At 50.4% G+C, this 27,702-nt stretch overlaps 1 protein-coding gene across 1 annotated transcript; it reads right to left on the bottom strand.

Moving 5' to 3' along the window:
* Window positions 1-409: 409 nt before the first annotated feature.
* FOXI3 (forkhead box I3) lies at window positions 410-2,966 on the bottom strand. Its single transcript, XM_068404047.1, has 2 exons — window positions 2,261-2,966; window positions 410-999 (listed from the first exon to the last, which is right to left on the bottom strand). Exons 1-2 carry the CDS (start codon window positions 2,964-2,966, stop codon window positions 410-412), a joined length of 1,296 nt encoding a protein of 431 aa, XP_068260148.1.
* Between the last annotated feature and the right edge of the window lie 24,736 nt (window positions 2,967-27,702).

Raw genomic sequence — 27,702 nt, 5'->3', positions numbered from 1 at the left:
ATTATTTTTTTTTTCCTGTTCTCTTCTAAGACTCACTGGATGTCTACACTTGGCTCTTGCTGATACCGCTTTATGGTTACAGTTTTCAAACTTCTTACTTCTACATTCAGGATTAGAAACCTCTGAAAACATTAATTCGGTTCGCTCTCATCTGCTGAATTTAGATAGCAAGCCATCTAAACCGCCTAACGTTTTCCAGGATGGGGAAAAGACTTTGCATCTGCCTTCTGCTGGTGTCTAAAGGCTGTTCTTATTTTGGAAGGTGAGAAGAACTGTCTTCCTGAAAGAACTCCTGGGAAGCGTCCACATTGAAATGCTGTTTGCAAAAGCATATGGTCCTCTGTGCTGCCAAATACACCTGCAACTCCTGTACCCTTTGCAGCGCTCGCCGGCCGACTGCCCCAGCATCCTACACCTCCGTTCCATCCCGGGTGTAGATGAGGCTGTTGACTGTGAAGTTGTAGTAGTGGTTGTACTGGGCTCCCTGGCTGCTGCTGCTGGGATGGAAGGAGCTGTAGTAGGCGGGGGAAGGTCCTGCGACCCGCTGCAGCTGGTCTGGTGAAGGCACCTCCTGAGAAGAGCTGCTGGAAGGGGTGAAAGTGCCACTGCTCAGCTGTCCAGCAGAGAAGTTCCTGTGATGCAGGTCACTGCCGAGACCCCCCGTCAGTCGGCTGCCTCCGCTGCTCAGGGAGCTCATGCCGCTGAAGAAGGTGCTGAGGCAGCTAGGGGTGGATGAAATGATACCGGAGGGAGAGGAGCTTTTTGGATGGTCCCTGGCAGAAGGTGAGGGGTCCAGCTCGGGGGGTGGGCTGTTTCCACATGGTTTGCCTGCGGCTGGGATGGGTCGCTCTTCCTCGGCCTTCAGGCCGCCCAGAGAGGAGGCCGCAGATGCGGTCGCGGGGGCATTGGGCTCAGAGCGCCGCTTGCGTTTGCGACGGAAGTTCCCATTGTCAAACATCTTCTCACAGTTGGGATCTAAGGTCCAATAGTTTCCCTTCCCTGGTGGAAAACAGGTGAGACAAGAGAGAAAGTCAACTTCTGTGACAGCAAGCCCCACCACAGACAGATAAGCAATATCCATGTCTTGTCTGATCAGCACAGCACCCATGTCTCTCCTACACCCTGCTCCTCCTCTGTCTGTTGTCCACTACACGGATCCAAAACCTGGCTCCAGGACATCATCACCTCCACCCCTTCGATGCCCAAGTGAACCTTAAGGCCGCATGAAGGAGGAGAACCTCCCCAACACAGAGCCTAAACCTCCCTGGAGAATCTGCACCTCTACCTCAGACCTGGCCAAAGAGGGCGTGAAGTGGGGCTCCCCTTGCTCTGGCTGCCCCACAGCAAGCGGGGACACTTGCAGCCATCTCGGCGTGGGTGACAAGGTGGTGGCCCTGCCGTGGCTCTTCTCAGAAGAGCTGGTGGAAACATGGGCTGGCGCAGCCAGGCACACCGAGGGGACAGCGGGCCGGCAGCGCTGAGCCGCGGGGGTGCACACAAGCTGCCCCACGCCCACGCCTCAGGGTGCGGGGACTGCGGTGCCGATAGCTGTCCCCACACACCTCTTGGCCGTGCCCGGGCCTGACGGGAGCAACGACCCCACAACGTCCCCCAAAGGCCCCAGACCGGCACGTCCCCTCCTCGCCGGGCCCGCACCGTCCCGGCGCGCCTCCGCCCACTGCCGGGCACCGGCTGTGCCCCGGGGCCGGGCCGGCGAGCGGCGGGCAGGGAGCGGAGCCGTGAATCACGGCCGAAGGGGCCGGGCCTTGCACAACCCAGCCCCAGCCCACCCGGCCAGCTCGGGGAAGGGGTGAGGGCTGGGGACAGCCGCCCCTCGCCCAAACCTCCCGCGGGGGCCAGCGCCGGGCCCGAGGGGGCGGGGGGGGGGGGGGGGGGGGGGGCGCTCTCATGGCGCCCGGCTTGAGGGGACAAGGGAGCCCGATCCCATGTCACCGGCCCCGAGGGGACAGGGGAGCCCGGTCTCCTCGCAGCGCCCGGCTTGAGGGGACAAGGGAGGCCGGTCTCCTCATGTCACCGGCCCCGAGGGGAGAAGGAGGCCCAGTCTCTTCACAGCGCCGGCTCCGAGGGGACAGGGGAGCCCGGGCTGCCCACAACGCCCGGCTAGAGGGGACAAGGGACCCTCCGGACAAGGGGACCGCTGTCGCCCGCTCTCCTCACGGGGGTGCCGGCGGCCCCGCGGGGTCTGCACCCGCCGCTCCCCCTCCCCAGCCCCCCGTCCCGCCCGGCGCAGCGGCCTCACCGGGGTCGTCCTCGTCGCGGGGCACCTTGCGGAAGCAGTCGTTGAGGCTGAGGTTGTGGCGGATGCTGTTCTGCCATCCCGCCTTGCTGCGCTTGTAAAAGGGGAAGTTCTCGGCCACGTACTGGTAGATGTGGCTCAGGGTGAGCTTCCTCTCGGGGGCGCTCTGGATGGCCATGGCGATCAGCGCCGAGTAGGAGTAGGGCGGCCGTACCAGCTTCAGCAGCTCCTCCTGGCTGGCCAGGCTCAGCCAGCTCAGCTCCGCGCCGCCCGCCGACGGCGAGCCGGGCGCCGAGGGCGAGCCCACCAGCTGCCCGCCCCGCGAGCAGCCGTACGAGGCCGGCGGCAGGAAGGGGGAGGCGGCGGCGGCGGCGGCGGCGGAGCCGGGCGGGCCCTGCAGGTAGGGCGCGGGGCTGTTCATGCCCCACAGGTAGCCGGCGTTGGCGGGCGCCCCGTAGTCCCCCAGCGCGTACCCGCCCGCCCGCTGCCCCGAGGAGGCGGCGGCGGCGGCGGCGGCTGCGGCGGCCGCGGCGGCGGCGGCAGCGGCGCCGGGCGGGTGAAGGCTGGGCTGGGGGTAGACGCTGAAGTTCTCGCTGCAATACACCGCCATGTCGGGGGCTTCCTGGGCGCTGCGGGGCTGCGGGGGCGCGGGGGCGGCCGCCGGCGCCGAGGCTCTGGGCTGCGCCTGCTGCAACTCACCGGCGCTCATAATCCCTGGCCATGCAGGGCGGCCGGCGCTCCCCCCCGCTCCCGTCCTCTTCCCCCGCCCCCCGCCGCGGCCCCGGTGGCCCCAGACCAAAAAATCCCGGGGGGCTGCGGCGCGGTGCCCCTTATAGGCGCTGCCGTGCGCCCGGCCTCCCCGCCCGCGGCCGGGGCTGGGCGGGCGGCGGCGGCGCGCAGGGAGCAGCCAGTAGCGCGGCTCCGCGCCGGGGCGGGAGGCGGAGGGGGGGCAAGGCCGAGCCCCAAAAGCGGCGATGGGGGAGGGACCGGCGGGGGGAGCTGCGGGAGGCGCCGGGGATTTGGCTCCCGGCAGCGCGGGGGCAGCAGCCCCGAGCCCCCCGCCCCCCCATCCGGCTGTACCCTTCCACCCCCCGCCCCGTCCCGGGGGTCTCTCCGCGCTGCCCGGCCGCCCCCCCGGCCCGGGGCTCTCCGCGCTGCCCTGGCGCTCAGGCATCCGATTCCCCTTTTCCCACGGATGCGATCGTCCCTGATCCCTTCGGCCCCGAAACCGGCCCCGAAGTTGAGCTCTGGGGGAGATTAGCATCGCTGCGGTTGCCCCGACGGGAACGCGAAGGGTGAAATTCGCTTAAACTCTGTTATTTATGTGTAATTTTGCCGCCCGTCTCACAACAGCCGGGGCTGAGATCGCAGTTAATTAGCTCTGGATAAGGAATTGCCCCAAATTAAACAAACAAACAACATCGGCGTGTTGGCTCGTACGGCCGGAGGAAAGGGCTGGCGGTCGCGGGGCGCGATTTGATGAATAAAAGTTGATTTTCGCCTTCGTGCTTCGGGGGAGCTTGAGGGAAAGTGCATCCTCTTCCAGAGACAAAGCTCTCGGTGTTCGTAACGATCCCGACACCCCGGGGTTTATACGGGGACCATCTCCGGCAAATCCTTCTCGTCCGGGGCAAAGCACACGATCGAACCCACACGTATAACAAAAACACGGTCAGTGGTGCGGGAGAATTGTCAGTCGCTTAGAAGATGTAAATCCCCGGGTCTTAAACGGGGCTGTTATTCAGTTTTCTGCTGGTAAAAATGCCTAAAAATCCCCCTTCCAGGTACAGATGCGAAGCGCTCTCCCCAGGGTTGCAAGCACCGGGTGTCTTGGTTTGACATCAGGATTTTGGGGAGAGAGGAGCATTTGGGAAAAGTCTTTGCAGTTTATGTCTTCCATAAAATAGTTAAAAACGCACATGTAAATCAGTGAAGCTGAATCGGGGCAGCTTTCCCGGGCTACCTCCGATCCCAAATTTTCGTCCCTTGTGGGATCTAAGCAGGGATGTAATAACTGGAGGATTTTCACCATTATATTTCATTGTGAAACAAGTGGACAGACAGTTTGGAGACAGAGAATCGCTTAAAAATGAGTGTGATAAAGAATTATGATTTTGGATTTCTTCCTTTAATCAGGTGGAATTCAAGGGGAGGTGTTTGGGCTTTTTTTTTGTTTTTTCGTGTTTTGTTTTTTTTTGGGGGGGTTGTTTTTTTTTTTTCCTGTTGTTTTGTTTCTGTCACTGTTGCTGCTGCTGATTTTATTTTGCATCTTTGGGGAAAGAGCTTACCATGTGTATTTAGATAGCCAGAACAGCAGGAGAAACTTTTGCATTATGTTTCGCAAGGTGCCTTTTCCCTTCTCAGCTTCCTTGCCTTTATTATTTATAACAGCTCCGCATCCTTTTGGAGAAGGGTCTCACTGGAAAATGCTGATTTGAAGTCTGACCGGACAACAGGCATCTAAACCAAGCAGTTTATGGGCAAATCACAGCTAGAAAGGACATCTAAAGGACAAGAAGCAGGTAGATCTTTAAAAAGCAACTTCCCTCTGTGTTTGGAGAGCTAAGCCGACAATGTTATTCTCTCAAATTACAACAAATCCGTGTTCATCCGTTTGCTCAAAAAACCCGCAGTCGTTGCAGGAGGGAGAGGAGCAGTCAGCGGCATCGCTGTATCACTCAAAACCACCCGAAATCGCGATTTTTGCTTGGGGGATTGGGTGTATTTGGGCACAGGCAGAGCCATCTAGAGGAACAGCCCGGCTGCGACGAGGCGGGGAAGGCAAGTTTCCCTCAGAGGCATGGTATGCTGCCTTCGAGTTTTCTTCAGGTGATTTCTCTGCTTGCAACAAAGGAAACGGGTGAGAAAATAATGCTGAATTAGCTCTAATAAAAATGCATGTCCTCAGAAAACTCCAGCTTGCTTTACCAAATAGTGAGGAACATGAAACAAAAATAGCTTTAGAGAGGTTATTACATAGCTGGGATGGCACGGATATGCAAACCAACACTTAAAGAGTGGGGAGAATAAAGCTTTGATGGTGTGACGGCTGTAAAAATGTTTAATTTTCTTAATGCATTTATCCTGCAAGTAGCGTGCAGTGTTGCCTCGAAACCTTGTCAGCTCAGTACAAACCTGTTGCTGTTCCCTTCTGCCAAGGCACGAGGGGAGCAGCGTGAAGAGATCCAGCGCTCTGCCTCTCTGCTTTCTAAATGCTGCTTTTTTTCCAGAGAGATCTGCGAGACGTTTGCCTTTCAGAAACGCACCGAGAAGCCGGCAAGTGAGGTGCCGAAACGCAAAACTGCAACCGGTTTCAAGGTAAGACTCCGAGGCTACTGCCCATCACTGCGAGCAGATTCGGGGCTGGGCTTGAGCAACGCTGTGATATTACTCTGTTATTATTATGTCGCTGGGACATTCGTTAGTGTTGGCATTACAGTGTGGCAGTGAGGTCTGCCGGGTAGAGGAGCCCATGGCACCTGGGAGTCGCGGCTGAACCGTATCCCCAGCCAGCTGCGTTTACGTGCGAACCTCTCCAGCCAGCTGCCTTGGGAAGCGTTTCAGGATGTCCCAAGGAAAAGTGCTGCGGGACAGCGAGGTCCTCTCCGTCCTTGCCTTGCGCTAGCCACGCCGTTTGCTTTGGTGTTGTGCTTGTCCTTGTCGTGTGTGCGGCAAGCGCTTTTCTCCCTGCCAGGAAGACACTGTCTTTGCCTCTCAGGCCCTGCTCCTCTGAACATGTAGGCACAGGCTGAACTTTGCTGTTGTGAATCTCAGGTGTGTACAGCTGAACACGGAAACCTGAAAATGCATCAGACCTGAGCACCCAGCCTTGCAGCGGGAACTGATACCTGCACCCACCTGGGTCTCTCTCCGTTTCCAGAGGATGCTGAGGTCTAGGCAGAGGGAACGTGTTGGAGGATTGGGACGTAACAACCCATATGGGCCACTATTGACTTTACTGGTAGGAGGGAGACCAAGATCCCTTCAATGGCTCTGAATTGCTGCAGTGAAGCAGGCACCACAGGTTTGGTTTGTTTTGGCTGCATTTGCATTATAACTATCACTTTCTCCCTACAGCTGGCAAGAGGCAAGGCAGTAACTCAATGGCCCACATATAAAAGAATTCTTCATGTGCAGATTGTGTCTTTCTCCAGTCATCAACGAAATGGGGAATGAGTTCTTCATCCTCTGGGACAAGACAGGAGAATGATCTTTTTTCTCGCAGGAGTCCAGGACCGTGGCTCTACTCAAGAATATCAAGGGATTGACTAAGAACAACTCAAATTAAATTTAAGCTGTAGTACCACTCCCTTATTTACAGCTAAGCCTATTCCTTCCTAGACTGGGTACTTTACACCTATTAATATGCACTAAGAAAGCCTCTTTTTTCACTCACCCTCTGATTTGTCCTGTAAATGGGTAACAGAGAGAGAGAGTATCTGATGGTGTGCAATAGATGTTTCACTGCCATGAATTTGGGAAGGGTGTTCTGTGTACGTGTATACAGGTTGAAGTAATTTTTATCCCTTACCTGAGGAGAATAATGTATATTCCTCCCTCCCTGTATCTAGTCATCTGTTGGACTGAAGTTCTGGTGATCAAATTTTGCCAAGTTACCTTATGATAAGATCAGAGGTTTTCAAATCTCTCTTGATTTTTCAGACCCTATAACATTTCCTGGGGAGGTATCCTCATTCCATGACTTTTCAGGCTACCAACAACAGGCTTGGTTTGTTTTTTTTTTCTCGTTCACCGTCTGTAAAAGCACTGCAGGCTGCAGACTGAAGGTTAGCATTTTGGAATAGCAAATACTTCCCTGGTGCGTTCACATGGTGCTGAGCACGATGGAGCCCCTGGACTCGTCACAAAGCAAGGAATAAATCATAGTTTATCGCAAGCCGTAGTTACTCCAGCACTTCAGGCTGTTGTGAGCAAACATCACTGCTGAAAGTAGCAGTTCTCCTCTGCGTCCACTCCCAGCTGCTTTTTCTGGCTGCTGCGCTCGCACAAGTGTTTCTGTGGCTGTGGACTGGGGCACTGATCCAGATCGAGAGGAACACCCTCTCTCCGATCCTAGTTTGTTTTTTTTTTTCTCCTTTTTTTCCCCCCCCAGGTTAGTTTTAGCCTGGGCCTGCCTAGCCCGTTACTGAAGGGGAGCTTGTTAGTGACTGATTAGCCAAAGTTTTGATAAAAGCTTCATTGTTTGTAACCTCTGTGAGCTCCCCGGAGCTGTGCTCCTAATAAAAGTGGGATTAAATAGACACCTTGGGAGTGAGGCAGTCGCAAGTGGGAATCTCGGAGTTTTGAGGGACAGACTTCAGTAACTCTGCGTGTGAGAAGCGATTTTACCAAAACTGGGCAAGAAGCCTGACTTTTGGGTTTTTTTGGGAGGAAGAGGAGCCTGGTGGGAGACAGAAGGAAGTCAGCTGTTTGCGGGTGGATGAAGCGCACGCTCCAGGCGTTTGGAAGCACGTTTGCAGAAGCTTTCAGTGCCCTGCGTTCCTCCTGCCTCTCCTCGGGCTTAAGACTCGTAAAAAGCATTTGAAAATCCCCACTCTGATCCCATGAATTTAATCCTTCGTTTTATTTTTGCAACAATAAAAAAGTCCACCTGACAATGAGGTGTGACTAACTTGGTACTGTCGGATAGTGTCTTTTCTGGGAGCAGTGTTAAGCAGCGGGCTTCATCCTTCCTGCTTAAAGCTAGAAGCTGAGCTGGGCTGAAATAAAGCAACATCTTTTTGCTTTTTATGTGGTTTTGATCTAAATGGGATGTTTAAAATGGAGCTTGGTGCTCTGGGCTGGTTGCCCTGTAGTGATCGCTGCTGTAGAATAAGGTAAAGGCCAATATCTTTTGGTCTTAATTCGTCTGAATAGGCCACCTCTGCCCTGGAATGACTCATGGGAGTAGAAAAACATAAAGATAAATTTATGGTCAGGTAAGGTAAAAATAATTGAAACGATTAGTAGATAAAGGCGGTGGCTGCCATCACCACCAGTGCAAGGAAATTAAAAAGTATTAAATTAATATTTCTTTTCCATGTTTGTCTGGGGGAGAAAATCAAATAATGTATTAGTATCAGGTGTTGGTGAAAGAGCATTTTGGGCTCCATTAATAACTAGTGATTATGCTAAATAGCAACCATGTAAATGAAATATTTTACAATCAGCCATTCCCGGTAATTCGCAGCCAAGAGTTTCAGAACTCGTGGAACCAGTAACATACCGTGTGGGCCATTAACGCTGCCTTTTCATTTTGGGACACGGGAAGGATTTTAGAGGACTTAGAAAGCTGATATTGGCTCATTATTTAAAAGGACTGGGCAAAAGATTTGGGTAATGCTAAGACTGTCAGCCTGTCACTGTTAAAGGCAAGAAATAGTGGGCACATGACTTGATTAATGAATTCTTAAAGGCAGGCAATAAAATTGATGCAAATGAGGGTGCGTATGTAGAAAATAGGTCTTGTCAAATCAATTTGCTGTTATTCTCCAGTAAGAGTGAGCAACTCTTGATGTAACTGATTTCTGAAAGTATTTGGTTAATACCGTCTTGGAGGTGGATTTTAAAAAAATGGTATAAAATCAACATGGTGCAAATTAAGTGGATCTAACTGGTTAAACAGATCTCCGAATGTCACTGTGAAAAATGAATTCTTGAGCCTCTTTGCAGGGAAATCCTGTGGAAACTGGTTCATTATTCTGTTTCTGTCATTGATTTGGGGGAAAATAAAGAATCATTATTGACCAAATGTGTAGGAGTCTAAAACTGGGGCTATGGAGTGTCAAATAATGAAGAGGACAGTTCACTTACCCAGAGCTACCTCGATCTCTGCGTGGCAACTGGGAGCAAATGGGCAGAGTGTATTTTGGTATGGAGAAGCAAAAGGACATATTTAGGAAAAAAATCTGAGATTGATGAGGTGATGGAGTCCATCTTAGAAATTAATAAGTTTTTTTTTTTATATTGTTGTGGTTCTTGTGAATAATCATCTGTTCCTTGTTGTGATCTTGGGGTGAATGAGGTATAGGAGTAAAGAATGATCTTAAGGGTCTTTTCCAACCTAAATGATTCTATGAATTGTAATAATTTCATAGTGGTAGTGCATCAAATTATGATAGCACCTATAAAATCGTGAGTAGCAGGGTAAAGTAACAGGGATGAAGTTGTTTACTATCCAGTCAAATACAAGAGCCAGGGGACATCAAATAAAACTGATAAGAACAGTGTTCCTGAGAAGATACCACTGCACACAATGTGCAGCTAAGCCTTGAAACTTCTCAAGGAACTCTCCTTAATTACTTATGGGAAAGGAATATTATGGGTGACTTGTTTGCAGTCTGTAAATATCCATGCAAGAGCAGAAGCATGAGGATAAAGGACAAAGTTGGAACAGGAATCAGTGGCCAGAACTGAAGCAGGACAGGTAGAAGGGCTCAATTCAGCTGCTCTGACAGGGATATCTGGGGCTATTTGAGGTGCTTTGCAGTCTCCAGTGGTCTCCCACTGGTGCCATTTCAAATATGTCAGGCACTGCAGCCATCTCAGGTGTCCTAGGGAACCTCAGACAGCTCTAAACATCCTTGCATGCAACTGAATTAAGTCCAAGGTATCAATTTTTACTATCGTACTTAATTATTAGAACAATTTACCAGGACTTATTGTGGATTCTCCACCAATTTTAAAATCAAGATGGGACATTTTTTTCTAATACATACTTGAAAGAAGACAGCTACTAAGAGAAACCTTAGCCTGGATCCTTCTGCATGCACATGGGCTGTCCACAGTGATCTCCCGTGTTCCCATATTCCCACCAGCAGTCCTACCTTGAACACTGCACTGTACTGCAGCTCCAGACCCAAAAGTTTTCCTCAGCTGGTTTACTGTCTTTGCACTGTGCTTAGTTTTGCCCAGTACAGACAAGTTCAGTGATATTTCTGTCCAGGGGCATCAGCCAGAATCACAGTAGTAAAAAGAAAACCCTGGTCAACTCAAGGTTTGTCACCTGTCAGAAATCAGCCCTTCAGTTTAGGGCTGTGGAACTATAAGCTGTGGTGCTTATAGACGTATGGGCTGCTATGACAGATACCAAGGAAGAATTTCCTTGATTTATTTGAAGAATTTCAGGCGATTTTGCTACCGGTCAAGGCATGCCTAAGCCGTACCTTGGGAGTGAACCATTCATGTACCCAGTGACTGATGTTCATGGCTGATTGGCACATGCCAAAGACTGGCAAAAAGACAATACTAACCAGCAGCAAATATGGCAAGTGCCTGCAGGCTTTCATGAGGCTCTATAGACTCTACATATGCAAAAAGAGGTACAAGTGCAAACTAAACAGGCAGCAGAGCTGAAGAGCTCTGATTGACATTTGGGAAGACCAAAATTAGCACGTAGAGGAAGAGCAAGCACTGGGTATCCCCTGGAGCAGTGGTCTTCTGCAGTTGTAACCTCATTATCTGTCTCAACAACATTTATTTAACATGGCTTGGTGAGAAAGAAAGCAGGCAGCCACTGAGCCTGGGTGTTGGAAGACATTCTCCACCTGGCCAGTGCTAAGCAGAACGCATAGATGAAAAGACGTACCCTGAGTAGGCATACTCAGAGCTGGGCAAAAGTCAAATAGCAGGGACAGTCAAGGAGAATTGGTTTTAAAAAGCAAGGCAGCATTAAAACGTTCTTGTGAAAGTCCAAATCAAGATGGCCTTTCATAATAGATGCTAAGGAAGAAGAACAAGTGTACTCTCCGCAACATTAAGGTTGAGGAGAACCCCCTGCATTCAGAAAAGGACAGGCCGAAGAGATGGGTGAAATATTACCAGAGTCTTTACAGACGACCGATCAAGAGATGAAGGGATTCGCAGTGTTTGGGAGATTATAACGCTTCAGGAGCAGGATGACAAGAAGAATCTTGCTGTCAGAGGCAGCAAAGAAGGGTCAGGAGACTGAAGAATCTGAGGGGCTGAGAATGGATTGATGGGGCTGTAGTATGGGTCATTGACCCAGCCAGTCAATCATATGTTATCAGGAAAGAAAAGATCCCCTAAACAAGGAAAAGTGGATCCTAGTAAGCAATTTCCACAAGGATGACCTTCCAAATTCTGTGTGTTTCCTGATACCTAAGCAAACTCCTCACTCTGTTCCTTGCTGGAGGATTCAGAAGGTGGATTCAGTTTCCACAAAGCAAGAGAGACAATACAGAAAAACCAATGCAAAAGGCTGGTCACTGGCAAGTTCAGAGATATCAAGAACTTCAGTTGCACAATTTCAAAAAGTCATTTGACCTGGTGTGTTGCAATAGGTGTGTGGAGTGTCCTAGGGCTATATGATATGTGTAAGAAGCTGCTGAAAAACATTATGAAGAGGTGAGGTCAGCAGTCCTGGTCAAGAGCAAGCTGAACAACTGGTTCAACACAATGACTGGTAGCAGACAGGATGTCTTGATAATTCACAGCAATTTCTGGAGCTGCCTGTAGAAAGCAAAGGATGGAGTTAGAGTCACCAAAGACTTTGGGCAAAGTCAGACAAGGAGATCAAGAGCCTGAGGATGATCACATCTTCAGTGGTGGTGCCAGTTCATCAGATGTGCCAAGTCAGATTGCTGGGTCCCATGATGAATGATGCAAGTCAAACATTGGTGTGAGCCAGACAAAGGCCAGGAGGAAAGGGAGAAAGAATGAGAACTACACAGGCAGGTAGCAGCAGGGTGGACAAGATGAACAGCCCCATTTATTTGAGAAATTTCACCACACGGGACAGCAGCAGATACCTCTACAGAGATCTGAAGGAGGATGTAGCTGGTGCATGCAGGTGTAGATCATCTGAATCAGTCACGAAAAGGCACAGAGAAATCATGGAAGCAAAAATCAGACTACTTAGTAGGTCCGTGTCCTTGCTCTATGTGCAAAGAAATAGACAGTCAGGAAGACAAAACAAAAAAAGACAGCTGGTATTTGCAATGAAATGTTACAGATCGTGAGACCATGTCAGAAATGGGACAGTCAGCAGTAGGATTTACAAAAGTGATCTGTCATCTGTGTGAGGAAACTGGCTGCTGGCTGGCTGGATAATCACTTTAGGGTACCCTGTTCTTTGTTCTGGTAAAGGGAAGAGCATTAAGATGCTGATGAAACTAGAAACTAGATTATTGGTTTTAATTTTTTTTTTTTTTTTTTGCTTTACAGTTTTCTCAACAGAGGTGTGGGCCCCTACATACTGAATTTACACCCACCTCTGTAAGATGCTACTTCCTGATCGTCCTTCACAGACCCTTTGGGTCTGTAGTCTGTGGACCTGAAGGGGTGGACGACATAAGAAAATGAGTCTGTATTTGCTGAACACAGTGGAGCTCTTGAGAATGACTTGTAACTGTCCTCTATGGTCATTAGTCTGCGGGACAAAAAAAATAAAGGGCAAGCCTGGCTGAAAATGGAAATAGCGAAGACAAGGGGACCGAGAGGGAAAGTGGCAAACAGAAGATTTATGCATGGAGCAGTTTCAGGTTCATCCTTGAGCGAGAAAGCCACTTTGAGTTTCCAAACGCTGGACCTACAACACCAGATCACTCTAATGGGCCAGGCAGACAGAGCCCTGCCAGACAGCAACTCGCAAGAAGCCTGCAGAAGAAGAGGCAAATCCAACTCAAATTTCCAAACTCTCCTCTTGATGAGTAATCTGGATCTTTACAAGTCGGGAGGTTTCTGCAGAGCAGTAAATTCACATGGCGTAGTCCCAAAGTTTTGGATGGGATCCCTAAAAAACCAATAAATCATCAAATGTGCAGGATGGAGAGAACCAGATGATTTAATCTGGGCTGTAGGAAGGGTGAGTGAGATGGAGGTGATTGAGCAGCATCAAAGGGTGACAATCAATTTGAATTTCCCCAGAAGTGATGTTGATGCCTGCGTTGCTTCTCCCTGTGCTTTTTCTTTAATTAAATACTGAATGTTCCATTAGTAGTTGGAATAACACGCTGTTCTTGGGGAAAAGAAAACCCAAGTAATCCCTTTATCTGCTAAAATAGATGATTTCTAGTAGATTAAACAGTGGCCTTTCAGCTACCAGAGCATAGTTCAGGCCATAATTGAAGTCCTCTCCTTGGCCTCTCCTCGGTCCCTCGCAGCCAGTAGTCCGTAGAGCCCCATCATCAGAGATAACCTCGGTGACTCTTGTCTGCAGTGAGTGTTTCTCCAGATGAAGAGATTAGTCAGAGATAAAGCATATTACCTGAAAATAATAAGTGATTATGGTCCCAGACTGTCTCTCCACATTCATTTCATGCTGGTTAACCCTTGCAAAACTGGCTGCTGGTAGGGTTTAGGTCTTTAAAGAAGAGGGAGGGTGAAGGAAGGTTTCCCATGTCTGAGTGGAAAAGGAGGAATTTCCCCTTTTGTTTTCTGTTTCTGAGCCTGGGTGAGGATTTCTGGGCACGGCAGGAGGCACTCGGCTCCTTGCATTGCTGCAGCCTGTGGTCCATGGAGGAGCCAGAGCTGTGCCTTGCAGTGTCCTTGCAGGATGCCATCACCCTCTGCCTCCCTGTGCTGGTCAGCTTGAAGCTCTGAGGTCTTAAAACTCCCTTGCAAGTCATCTACCATTTACTTGATAGCAACACAGAAAAACCCTGGATGCCCAGTACGTACACACTGGCTGTATTTCCACTGCTGCATTAGACAGGACCAGGTCATAGGCACAGCCAGTGACCTGCAGTAGTCCGTGCTGTTAAATTATTAGCGTGGGCCAGCCATGTTTTGGGGTTAACAGTACCCTTCCATGCCCAGGCATGGCTATGGACTTCTCAGGGGGCAGTTTCCATGGGACTGGTCTGCTCTGGGGAGTGCTGGCTGGGCTGTGGGGATGTGAGCTCAGGGCCAAAGGACAGTCCTGGGTATTTTTTCCAGCATGGATGTAGCTACTCTGACTCAACACAAAACCATTTATAGCTCCTGCATTCATCCATCAACAGGAGATCCAGAGAAATACAAAAACCTCACAAGGTTTTTATTGCAAATTGTCAACATGTCTAGGAGAAAAAAAAATGAACATATTGTGGTTTTCTAGAAATTCAGGCTGGTTGCCTAGGTAGAATGGAGAGGAGAAATGTAAAAGAAAACTCAGGTTGAAGAAATGCCTTGAAATCTGCTTATGGGGCATTGCTGCTGTTATCAGTGCTGGGAGCGAGCTCCTGCACTGCAGAAAGCAAGAGTCCTGATGGGCAGACCTTGCCTTGGTCTCCCTGCAAATATTATAGGTGATGTCCTGGCCCCGTTCAAGTGACTGGGAGTTTTGTTAATGACTTCGTTAGAACCACTGCCATTTCATTCATAAAAGGCGTCTTCGAAGCTCTCGTGCCATTACAGCATCCTCGGTCTGTCATCAGGCTGGTCTCCGTGAGCGAGGGACGAGCGGGTTCATCCTCCTTCCTCTAAATGCTTCATCAGCCACTCCCTTGAAAACTGTAAATAAAGGCCGCTGGGGATAGCTTTTCTGCTTGACCCCTCACCTGAAATGAAAATAAAGGTGACTGAATTTCATCCTGACGCGGAGCTCCTTCCCGGGCTGGCTCTTTCCCGTAGCTGTTGACAGTTACCTGCCAAGCCCCGTGGTTACCTTTGATTTTGCCGTAGTGACATCTCAGTACTTAGGATGGCTCTGGGACTGTAATCCTCTCTGCAGCCCTAACCAATTTATGGGGTAACCTGAGACCAGGCTCTTGCTTCCTCATGATTTCGCCTCTTGTTAACACTCACCGAAGGTATCAACAAACTAAATGCAAAGGGTTTATTTTATTGCATGCCCAGGGTTGGCACATATCCGCGTGCACGCCTGCTGTAAGCCTCTGCTGTGAGAAGGTGGCTGCATGCGCTTGCCATGTTAAAACTGGACAGTATTCCGGGTCCCCAAAGCGTGCTGCTAAAGCAAATGCTTTGTTAGCAAAACCCAGGCAGCGCTCCAAGGAGCTGTTAAGAGCAGAAGTGAGGATTCAGCGAAGTGGGATTTATCCACAGTTTTGCCACAGGTTTTCTGTGTGATCTGTAGCTTGCTTTGTCTCAGAGTGCTTCGTCTTTGAAATCCTTTAAGTCAAAGTCCTTTATCTGTCTTGTGTGTTTAGACTGTAAGCTCTTCAGGGCCAGGGCTTTTTTGTTTGTATAACAGCTTTTATAATAACTCTCCTCTGATCTTTAAAGGACCTACCTGTGAGTGTATAACACAGTTATAAAAGAGCAGTCTCAGCTTCATCACAGTGAACAATCCTGGCATTAGAAGAGGACACGAGCCCTGGTCCCTGCTCCCTAACGTGTATTAATTGGCTTTTCTAAAGGAAATCTCAGGGCAGATGATTTACACGGCGGCGGAAGTAGGAGGAGGATCCCTGGGGAAAGCAAACACTTGAGACTTCAAGGTGGGATGACTTCGGTGGCACACTTCTCTAATGACCATCTGATCCAGGAGGTGCCCGCTTCCTAAGCACAGATCAAAGGCAAAAGGTGACTTCTGAAATGACATGCAACCACCTCTCGCATTGCTTAAATTCTCTCCTCCTGCTAGCGTTTGATCTCACTTTACTTTTCCTGTCACTGGAAGCAGGTGGTTGCTTTATTCTCCCCGACAAGTTTAGATTGGCTGAACAGCTAATGGTTGCAGTGGGACAATCTCCCAGTTGCATGTCCAGTCCAAACCTTGGTGCAGTCAATGGAAAGGCTCCTCTTCACTGTGGTCAGTTGTGGGTGAGGTCTAGATGAGCTGATTTGGAGCGGTCGTTATCCTGCCAAACTTGTCTTTAAGAAGTAGATGTGATTGTATTGTGAGGTGAGACTCAAGGGAAGTCCAGCTGGCTGAAACCCATGAGCTTCTCCAGACTGTGGGCATATGGCTTGAGGATTTTCCATGATGTGCTATAGATGCACATTTCCCCTACATTTACTGCTAGCAAAGGCTCGTGCTTGTTATTCTGGGCTCTCGGCTCTATATGGTGGCTCCACTGACTGCTGGTGAGAATGTCAGGCTCTTGGCCACCATGAGATCTGTGACAAATGTGATTGCAAGTGACAGGTGTAAGTCAAACCAATGTCATATTGTAACTAGAGTTACGTTAGACCAAGAGCTTCCCCGAGATTTGGGTCCCTTGCCTGCACTGCTCTGAATTTCATCTGTTATTCCTATTTGTCCGTAACGCAAGGTGCTGTTCTGCTCTACTCGTGTGAGCCTATCTCTAATTTTAACCTTCTCCTTCCAAGGAGAAAGAGAAGCAGAATTTACCTAACAGGCAAGCTCTTAACAAAGCCTCGGATATCTGATACACATAATGGTCCCAGAGGCATGTTTACTTTGGACTGAGTGAGTGAGTGAAAACCATTTTGGAAGGGCTTTTTCACCTCTAGCGACTTAACCTAACGAGGAGAAAAGTGATGTGGTTAAAGGGCTATTTAAACAATGGCATTAGTGAGCAGATTTAGGTTCTCCAACAATACATATATGTATTTGCCTTAGACAGGTGCATAAATACGCAGTGATTTGTATCACAGGACACATCGCATAGACAGTGATGAGGTTTCAGCCATCCTCTGCTGATGGATGCTTTTTTGGGGGGAACCGTGAGCAAACAGCTGATTGTTTTGGCAGGCTACAGCAGAACTGCCCAAAGATTTGGGACACCACCACTGAGTTCACCAGCTCCCCTTGTCTTCTGCAGAGAGGAGTGTCTATGCAACAAGGAGTTTAACTTTGAGGGCTCAGTCCTGTAAGTTATTTAGTGGCTGGAAGAGAGCTACAAGTGCCTCAGATTTAGGCTGAAGAATGCTGCTTATTTCTCATCACAAGATGCCATAAGTACCCCCACCAATTTATCAAGAAAAGGGGAGAGGAGCATGAAATAAATAACTCCATGGGAAACCTTCCCATGTTGGACTGCTGCACTGCCACCAAAGTTCATGTTTTTAGACCCAAATGGATGACTGACCTCATGCTGACAGAATGGGCTGTCAACACTCGTCCCTTGAAGAAGAGTCTCCCCTTTGCGCTTTGTCTCCTCGTGGTGATAACCTGAATGGAGATCCACAGATTACGCCCTGCCTCTTTCACACGATGGGGGTCCTGCTTACCGATCACTTCCCTCTTTCAACATCCTCACCGGGGCAATGAATCTTATTCCTAGCCCAAAGAGCACTTGTCAAGAGCTGGGTTGACAGGGAGGTATGTCCTCCTTGGACATGTTTTTGTTAATAGCTGAGATGGTTCACCTGAACCCTGCTGGTACCCAGTGCAGTGCCCTGCATAAGAGCAGTACAGGCTTATATAGCACCGTTACCATTTCACAAGTGGAAAAAGACAGCAAAAACAGGAATTTAGGGCCAAATTGAGGTGAAATTCATCTCTGTGTCAAGTCCTATGTGCTACTGCAGTCTTACTGAGGCTATGAGATCGACTTTCCAGACATACATAGGTACCTCTAAGCACAGGGAAATGTCCAGCAGGATTTCAGAAAGTTGCTGCACAGATCAGGTACACAAATATCATTGTTTTACTTTATAATTAAGGTCCTTGAGTTTAATTTAAACTCTTCCCATCTGATTTTAAAGGACCTGAACTCAGCTACTATGCATTTGGGCCCATTGGAAAATTCTCCCGAGGTGCTACTAAAGCACATAATTGTCTGCCTTTGACAATCTGGTCTGGGCTGGCTTGTTGTAATTGCCCTGCATCCACGCACATAGCACGATGTGGAGAGGTTAAAAGCACCAGCACCCTCTGAAAACCTCCCTGGATGTTTGGGGTGATCATTGCCTTGAGAAACAGGGGCACTTCCATTCAGGTATGTGGTTTAGGCTCCTGACCCTGGAAATCTTAGCCGTTACCTCCCTGGAGTATTGTGAAAATAAACCAGTTAAAGAGCAATTTTCTCCTGCAAGTGTTTATAGCACAGTGTTGGTCTTCAGCATTAACTTCTGTCTTCTGCACAGACAGCAGCCAGGCAGGGTACAGCGAGCCCTCTTCGATGAACTGCTCCTAGGGCAGGGAAACTTTAGAAAAACATATAGAAAGCATTTAGTTGGGGAAAGGTGGGGAGGAAAAGGCACAGGAAAAGCTACCTGATCAAAAAAAATGCTGACAAAGCAACCCCATGGCTGAGATTCACAGGTAACACTGAAGTGCCTGGCGCTGCTTTGCGTAGCCCAGCAGAGTTTGAATGATCATACAGTGGTTAATGCTGTAGGGAAGGGGCAAATCCAGCTTATGTGAAGCCAACACAATATTTCCATTGACTCCAGTCGGATGTCTCCCTCTTGGTGCTTCTCGTGTGCAGCCTGTGCTGAGCACTGTGTGCAGGGATGAGGGATCTGACACGCGGGAGCTGAGTTTCCTTGTGTTGAGGGGCTCAAGAGAAACCTGGGACCGTTGCAGGGAGCTGGTATTGCAGGGGGGATGATGGCCCTGCAGCCCCCAGGCATCTGTGAAAGAAGTTTAAAAAAAGTCCATATGCATAAAAACCCTTAAAAAAAAAAAGGCATGTGCCTGGATTACTTTTTGTCCGTATCTGAATTAGCAACAAGGAGGCAGATAAACCCTCTCCAAGGCAGAGGAAGACGAGAGCTGGGAATTTGGTTCCTACCCACTTCTAATTGGGATTGTGTTGGCAATTACCAGCCCCATCGTTAGGTATTTGGGAAGAAGAGATGGGAATAGCAATAGTGGGCTGCTCCTGCATGAACTATCCTGGCAAAACGCCTTTTAATTTCATGCGAGCTGCGCCTGCGAGAAGACGGAAGGATCAAGCCATCATCAAGGAAGATTAGGATTTGGAGCCAGATTTTAGAAATTGTCTCCTATCTCAGTAATGAATCAGACACCTTAGGTGAAATTCGGATCCTACTGAATAAGCATTTTTGGGTTTTTTGAGTTTAGCAGGGCCAGAATTTCACCCCTAACTTCAAAAATATCCAAACGCTGCCGTGCCTGCAGCTTGGAGCTAGTTACCAGTGTTACAACCTGAAATTGTATCATCTCATTTATATTAGTCTTGTAGGACCTGATTCTGCTCCCCCTGTAATTAATGGGGGTTCAGGTGCTGAGTTCAAGATGACGGGACTGTCCCTCCTTTGTCGTGCTGCTTTACAGAATTGCGGTGTTTTAAAAGTGAATCTTCTTAATTTATGTTATTCCTGATAATTCTAGAGTGCAGATTTGGTTTCATTTCCATCAAAAATAGGATCCATTTTCCCTGCCCTGGAAGGAAGACACTCTCAAGGGCTTACTGATATTTGTGTGTTTGACTTTAAGGCAGAAGTTTGTTCCTAATTAATTGAATAAGTGCTTTAATCCCTGGCCTGAGGGCGTCCCATAGAGCATTAGCTGTATTAAGAAGGAAATGGAGTGTAATCCCTTTAATATAAGCACAGGAAAACATGAGAGTTTCACATTTCTGGAAATATTTTCTTTCCTTGTTGCATCATTTATTCTAATATTAATTTGCATAAAATACAGTGGGGACGAAGGGCTTCTCTTTCTGCGTGACTCCAGTGCTGAGCTGTTGGCAGCACAGGACCCTTGCCAGAGCGGTAGCATCCTTGGGCTCCAGTTACACACTGGTGCCTAACAGTGTGCAAAGAGAAATAACTCTAGAAATTCAGCTCATTCCGACAGTGGCTGTGAACACAGGCCCGTGACTGGCTCTCCTCTGTGGAGGATCCTGGAGCCAAGATGTCATCTTTCTGACTCATGTGTCATCACCAGCATTTACTACTATTTGCATCACTGTAGTGCCAGAGAATCTCGTTTCTGAACCGACAGCCAGGCTCATGTGTAGCTGAGAAACTGGACTCTTGGCTGAGATTCAGTTCACCAAACCCAGGCTTTCTAAGAAAGCAGTTTATTTCATCCCCAAGTACATATCTATGTTGGTTACATGAATTGGGCTTAAATGAGCCAGGAAGCCAAGAAGGATCAGCTCAGAGGGAGACATCCTCTTTGTGGACATCTCAAATTAGGTGAGATTAGTTTTGGATGAAGTGCATCCAAACCTGGTCAATGCTTGACATTTTTTAAAGAGTAAATGCTGCTTTGTGGATCTGGGCTGGTGTTCCTGTCCATTCATGGGATGGATAGAAGACTAAATCTGAGCATCCCCTGCTGTCATTTATGTTGCAGGTAATCAGAGGAAGAGAACTGCAGCATCTGGATGGGACAGTTCAGGTGTACTCGGCCGCCCTCCAAGACCAAGCAGAGATCCTTCCCTGCCTTACTTCTGCAATGTTTGCCACCCTTCCATGCAGTGAGGTAAGGATGCTGTTTTCTTCCGCTCAACGCACCCATAAAGTAGGTCCTTTATTCCCCAGTTTCCCCATCTTTTACTCCCTTCTTTATCTTTAGCAGGAGCTGGAGGTGCTTCAAGATCTCATGAAGGGCAGGCTTTGTCCCTCTCCTGGCCACGTGTCCCCAGCACATCTGGCTGCAGCTGAAGGAGTGGGTAGCAGCTCCCCAGCTATGACTGTGGGGTAGCTTCTCCTCCAAGAAGCCCTCACCCACACCTTCAGGGGGCCCCCCCTCCCACCAAAGCCTCCAGGGTTCTGGAGTGTGGGTGTCTCACAAAGGGACAGAGTTTTCCGTTGTCCCTGGAAACGCCGTAGCTACGCAGGTGCTGGTGGATCCTATGACACACATACCCTATCCCAGGAGGGGACACTCGTGTTCACCCCCTGGCTGGCTGTGGGGCTGCTGGTGGTGGGATGCCACCACCTCTTTGCTGCTGGGTCCCACCAGGCTGCATCCCCTGAGGTGTGTGGCTCCATATGTGCTGGTTACTGGGCTGGATGGGTATATTTTGCATTGCAGAAGTTGAATGAGGTCAGTCATACTCTAACTGCCAATTTGGGGTGCACAGGGGTCTTGTACCTCAGCTGAATCCCCTTCCTCATGCCAGTACCCAATCCAGGTATCTAAATCCCTTACCCCTTGGGGCAGTGTGGAGGAGAGGATTTGGTTTGCTGGTTGTTAACTGAGTGACTTTTCTGGTCCAGGTTCCTGATTCACCATGGTGGACACAACGAGGAAGACAATGCACTCAGAGGTGAAGTACACACGGGACTCTCATCCTCACCGGTGTTTGAGTAACAGGTTTGCAGGGTCTGCCAGGCTGGGAAGATAATAGGAGCTGATGACAATGAGGTTCTGGGTCCTGGCCAATTGCAGCCACTGGTCTGAGAAGCCCAGAGGGGGAAAATCTGAAATGTTAGAAAAAATGAATGAGAATATAAAATATATTCTTACCCATAGTGGGTGACATTGTTGGCAAGGCAAGAGGAGCTCTCCCTAAGGTGCTTTGTGCTGGTGGAGTTATTGATTTCTTTTTATCACACGGACATGGGAGCACGGACCTGTGCCTTGGCCGGCCAAGCCGCCCCTGCGTGGTGGACGTGTTCATGTAGCAGTGGAGACCGCAGTAACGCCATTGCTTACAGCACAAGAGCTCATCTCCCCCAGCCCTCTGCTGTGTCAGCACTTTTAATGCTTCGGCATAAAACCAGCTCTCTTGGGTCAGCCTGAAGGCTCATCTCACCCCATTTCCTGGCTCCAGCAGTGCCTGTGGTGGATGCCGAGGGAGAAGACACACATATAGTGCTTTTTCCCTAAAATCCTCTCCCCGTCTCCAGCAGTTGGCACTGCGGTGATTTCCAGTGTTAGGGCAGGTGTCACTGGCTTAACATCCCTTGGCAGAGTTTCCCTCCATAATTTCTCCAATTGCTTTGCAGAATGAGTATTGACATTAGCCAGCACTTAACTTTAAATATGTGATAAGCACATGGGAAATTTTACTGAAATAGAAGACGGAAGCACATGCTGATTTAACCTGAGTGACACTGGACCTCAGCAGCTGATCAAAGTATTTCGGCAGCTTTATATTAGTGCTCTGCCTGGGGGCATCTGAGCAGCCAGAGGAGGTGTGAGAAAGGCAGGAGGAAGCTGTTTGTTGCAAGGGACCCCCTGGGACAAGAAGAGCCCCAGAAACCATTGCCAAAAGAGTGTAGGACCTTCCTGGCCACCCTGCTCGGGGCTCGACTGAGCAAGGGCTTGCCCCATTGGACTGACCGCAGGTGGCCCAGGGGACAGAGGCTGTGTCCAGAAGAGCAGCTTATCCTCTCCTGAGCTTCGAGGGAGCATTTTGTGTTTGTATCACCACTTTTGAAGGCTTCCCCCAAGTCCTAGCAGCTCTTTGTGTTTGCCTCCTCAGCCACCCGTGCCACCAGGCATGTACAGGAGTTCGTACAAGAGAGACTACCAGTGGTGTGAGGAGTCACCCAGCGAAGAGGACCGGCAGGTACCGTGAGCTTTTCCTTGCTTGGCTCTTTAGCCCATGGTGTCAGCTCCCCTCTTGTGGCTACAGGACAGCTGGGGACGGGGTTGGTGCCAAGGGGGCAGCAGGCATGGGTGCTGTCTGCACTGTCAGTGTCTGCTTTGGTCCCCACCGCTGTGACCCACCAGCAGGTCACGTCACGCCCAAATGCCCTTGGCTTGTGTCCCCATCCCTTCTGCGGGAAATCCCCCTTGCACCCTCTGGTAAAGCTGTTTGGGGCGGGCGATGCTAATTACACTCATTAAGTCAGGGCACTAATGACTGCTTACTGAACCCGTGCCTAAGCCTTGGGCTCCCGTTGCTCCCCGTGGGGCTGATGGAGTGTGTCAGGATTAGACCCATCCCGGTACCGCCTTGAGGAGGGGGATTGCGTTTGGGATGGAGATGGCTCCTTGCCCTGACACGGGCCTGAGAAGACTTCTGCGGGGAAGCTGAGGTTGTTTTTTTCCTAATCTCCCTGCAGTGCGAGCGACCCCCTGAGCTATTTAATCTGATTTGCCTCGCTCCGCCTGCCCTGGCTTAATTGCTTGTGGCAGCCTGGTGGGGACAGCTGCGGTCTGCACTGGGCCACTGCAGGGAAGTGGTGGGGGGCATGTTCGGTTGCTGAAGTGCTTTGGGCTCGTACGCTCATGAGAGAGAGGGGGGGAAAAAAAAAGAAAGTTCAGGCTGGGGAGGAAAAGGGGGGGACAACAACAGAGGAATCATTGTGTGACGGTGCCCACTGGGGCAGCGGGGCTGCCATCCTCGCCTGGGCAGAGCCTGGGGAGCCCTCTCCTCTCCTGCCCTCTCCCTCCGCTGCCAGCAGCCTTCATTAACGGCCCGCTCGGGGCTCCCGCTGTTCTGGGGCTGGCGAGGCTTCCTGGGCAGCCCCAGCCTTAGGTGGCTGCTCCGCTTCCAGGAGCCCAGGCCCTGGCTGGGAGGGCAGGGTTTAACCCCTGCCTGCTGGAGCACAGTTCCCAGCCCGTGCATCTCAATTTCTTTTTCTTTTCTGCTTTTCCTTTTTTTAATTAATATTTTTTTTTTAATTTTCGGAAGGCTGCACACTTCTGTGGAGGTCCTGATGTAGTTTGGGAGATACGAAGGGAGGAAGCACCTGAGATACATCTGCTTTCTTCGGGTTGCAGCTCCCTTTGACTCTTTATTAACACCCAACACCTGCAGTGGAAAGCTGTCCCACTGGGTAGCATGATGATGGGGTACTTGGGAGGCCCAGGTTTCCCTCTTAGCCCTGCTAGGATTTGGGTTTTTTTTAAGAGGATAAAAAACACTGTGGTGGTTTTACCTGTGAAATTTTGGACAGTAGTTAGCTCCCGAGGGGAAGGTGGGGAGCTCCTTGATTTAAGGCAGAAAGCACTGGCTGGTGAGCGATCCCCACCATGGGCTCCTGGAGGCTCCTGTTCCTCTGGAGATGCCTCGTGAGGAACTCTGGCCATCCTCGGTGGGGGAAGCCCCCAGGTACAGGTAGTTCCTGTAGCTCTACAGCCTCCACCTGCCCTACTGTCAGCATGGTGAAGGAGAAGCCACCTTGGGGAGAGCCCTGAGGACCTTGGAGGTTGAGGGACAAACGGAAACCCATGGAGATCCAAAACAATATGTTGGAGAAACCCCATGCGGACAATCCTTGCTGGCCCCAGCAGCCTGGCAGAGCTCACAGCAGGAGCGTCTCTTTCTGAGTCCCTACAAAGGAGCAGCTGGCTTGTGATGGAGCTCTAGTGTGCAGCTGAAGAGGCTGAAGCCAGCAGACCCCCCAGAGCAGCCATGCCAGCAGCCCTGTTAGTCTTTTCTGACATGAACCCTGGAGCCTTTCCCTCTCCCACCATCAAACTGGTGTTTGTGCAGCGGGTCTCACTCCCTCCCTCCTCCTGTCCACCTGGGGCCCAGCAGAGTCCCAAGCCATAAGATGGGCAGAAAGAGGAGGCTGTGATGCTCCGTGCATTTTTAATGACAGTTATGGAGCTGCTCTGTGGCCGTTGTATCCCCAGGGGTGCTGACCCCACCAAAGCCCAGGCTTTGCTGTGGGCAGGTAGCGTTGCTTGGTGATGCTTTAGCAACCGTCCTTCCCACTCGCTGCCTCTCCATTCACATGGGACTTTTTTCTGCAGAAGCTGCGGATTGCAGACTCCCAGCTAAGAGCCAAGGAGTTTGCTGTACCCCGGGAGGAGCACGCAACGACCTACAGCAACAGCGTTGTCGGGGAGAGGAGAGAAGTCGCCCCAGCACTGGGCTTCCAAGCCAGCAGTCATGATGAGGATGCAGGAGGGAGGAAGGCAGAAGGCAGCCCCTCCGGCCCCAAAGCCTTGCAGCTGAGAAGTCACTTTACTCCGGTCCTCTCTGCTGCAGAAAGCTGCCTACCCAAGTATTACCCTGCCACCGAACCGGCAGCCACCCAGGCAGAGAAATTGGAGAGGCTGGAGGCTCTTGCTGAGCCAGAGGATGAGCTGTCTTACTGCCAGCACCTTCCAGCTGCTGCTCAGACTGCTGGAACAGCAGGTACCTCCCACGCCGGCACCGTGAACTGGCCACATTCAGGTACCCGAGGGGCTGTCTGCCCGAGCCTCGGCCAGCTGAGCCCCCTGCCCGTGGTCCGTGCTGGCTGGACACACGTGGGTGGCAGCATCCCGACAAAGGTGTTGGAACGAGTCCAGAGGAGGGTGACCAAGCTGGTGAAGGGTCTGGAGGGTCTGACCTACGAGGAACGGCTGAGGGAGCTGGGGTTGTTTAGCCTGGAGAAGAGGAGGCTCAGAGGTGACCTTATTGCCGTCTACAACTACCTGAAGGGAGGTTGTAGTGAAGTGGGAGTTGACCTCTTCTCCCGGGCAACTAGCGATAGGACAAGAGGACACAGCCTCAAGCTTTGCCAGGGGAGGTTCAGGTTGGACGTTAGGAAGCATTTCTTTACAGAAAGGGTCATTAGACATTGGAATGGGCTGCCCAGGGAGGTGGTGGAGTCACCATCTCTGGATGTGTTTAAGAAAAGACTGGACATGGCACTTAGTGCCATGGTCTAGTTGACATGGTGGTGTCAGGGCAATGGTTGGACTCGATGATCCCAGAGGTCTCTTCCAACCTGGTTGATTCTGTGATTCTGTGAAAGTGTCGGTGCTGGGCTGAGCCTAGCAAGGATGAGCAGCATGGGCACAGCACCCTGTCACTACGGATATGCAGCTCCCAGGCCAGCTCAAAGCACAGATGTAGTGAGCTGGAGTCTCAGAAACATCTGCAGAGCCGCATTCGGTGCATGAAGATGCTAGCAAAGCATCGGCACTGCAAAGTCTCTAAGGGTTTTATCTTCGCAGCAACTTGGGGATAGAGGGAGATGCAGTTGATCCCATGTTGCAGGTTATGAACAGAAGCGCAGGGAGGCAAAAGAACTCCGTGGTTGACCACGAGGGACTTGGGTGATTCGAGTCAGCAGCCCTTAGTGCCCTACTGCTAGGGGTACCTGTCTGGCAGCAAACACAGCAAAGGGGCTGGTAGCCAGCCCTCAGCCTCACCATCTAACTGCTTGCTTGCATGGATTAAAATGCTCATGGAAATCAGGAAAACAAAATCAGTGGTCACCAAACATCACCCAGCCATGCTCAACCTTCCCAAAGCAGCAGAGATCTTCTGCTGAAGCTCCTGTGTGAGAGGAAGAGGGCGGCATTGCTCAGCAATGCTCCAGGATCAAATAGGAGGACATGAGCAGGGATGTCCTCTCTGTTCCCTGAGCTCACCTCTCCCAGCGTGGAATGTGTGTGTCAGGGTCCTTTCACCATCAGTGGGGAGAAAAGACCCAGCCATCTCCTGTAGCTTAAATGCCACCTTGAAGATGAGTTGAAGTAAGCCCTGGCAGGTTTTCTCTCTCTCCACTCACTAGAAGGAGAGTCTGGACAAGCGTCTCAGATGGATTGTCTCCATTTGGACAGATGTCTATTTGGACAGTCCATTTAGACTCCACTTGACATCTGAGGGCTTCAAGCATCTCCTTGCCAAGCCCATCTGAAGCTGTCTGGTGCTAATGACAAAACTGTGGGCTTTTCCTTTCCTGCTCTGCTCCCATGTAGCCCAGCAGTGCAGTATTTCCCACAAAGTCTTTCCCTTTCATACACGAACCTCCTGCAGAGGGTCTCAGCTCCTTTTAGCACTCCAGGGCAACATGGAGACAGCACGGCTCCTTCCACTTGCTTCACATCACCATAAATCCTTCCCCTTCTGGCTTCATGAACCAAATCGATGCAAAATTGATGCACCTCAGCAAAGCTCTGCTGAAGTGAATGGGTCTCCCCTGATTTATGCCAGCTGAGGCTCCAACTTGCCGTTGTTATTTCCTTGCTCCCACCCAAGGGTAGGATTTGGGTGAGTAATTGATGGTGCTTCCCGACTAATGCACCCTTTTCTTCTCCCATCTCTCAGGGATGTTGCTGCACAGGCAGAAGCTGACCCCAGCCTGGGACACCTACCAGCAATTCACCTGGGAGACGTGCCGGGCAACGCAGCATGATGCTCGGCAAAACAGGAGCATGGGCCTGGGCTCGTCTGTTTTGGTGGAAGGTCGGTGGATGGAGGTTGTGGCAGCTGCCCCATGTGAGGGATTTGTGGCCTTCAGCCTGGCTTTGGGGTTTTGTTATTTTAACGCAGGAAGGGACTGAGGAAGGTGAATGACACAGGAAAAAGGTCCACAGAGTCCCCGTAACCATCTGCCCGTCAGTGGGGAGAAGCAGGGCAGAAAAAAAACAATTATCTTCCGGAAGAGGTTGAGGCGTTGTAAATAACGTTTCTTTCATCCCAGTTCCCATGTGGGCCACCCCATGCAGCGCAGCCCTGCTCGATGTGGCCTCCCTGGAAATAATGCCCAGCACGGGAACTGCTGCTGTGAGCGCTCAGGTTGCATTAACAGCCTGACATGGTCATGCATGTGTGAAATACCTGTAACCTCAGCCTCAGTGGAAACAACAAAAATACTTTACTAATGACTCACTGCAGGAACGTGTAATTTCAAAAAAATACGCAGAAAATCTGCAACGTCTACAATGGGCAGCTCTTCTTTGCGCGTCCTCCCTGCTCTGTTGCGAGAGGTGGCAGCGCGTTTCTCCGCAGGCAGATCTGCTCAATCAGAAG

Source organism: Nyctibius grandis, chromosome 6, assembly GCF_013368605.1.
Source record: "Nyctibius grandis isolate bNycGra1 chromosome 6, bNycGra1.pri, whole genome shotgun sequence".
Lineage (NCBI taxonomy): Eukaryota > Metazoa > Chordata > Aves > Nyctibiiformes > Nyctibiidae > Nyctibius > Nyctibius grandis.
This window is presented reverse-complemented; position numbering and strand designations above follow the sequence as displayed.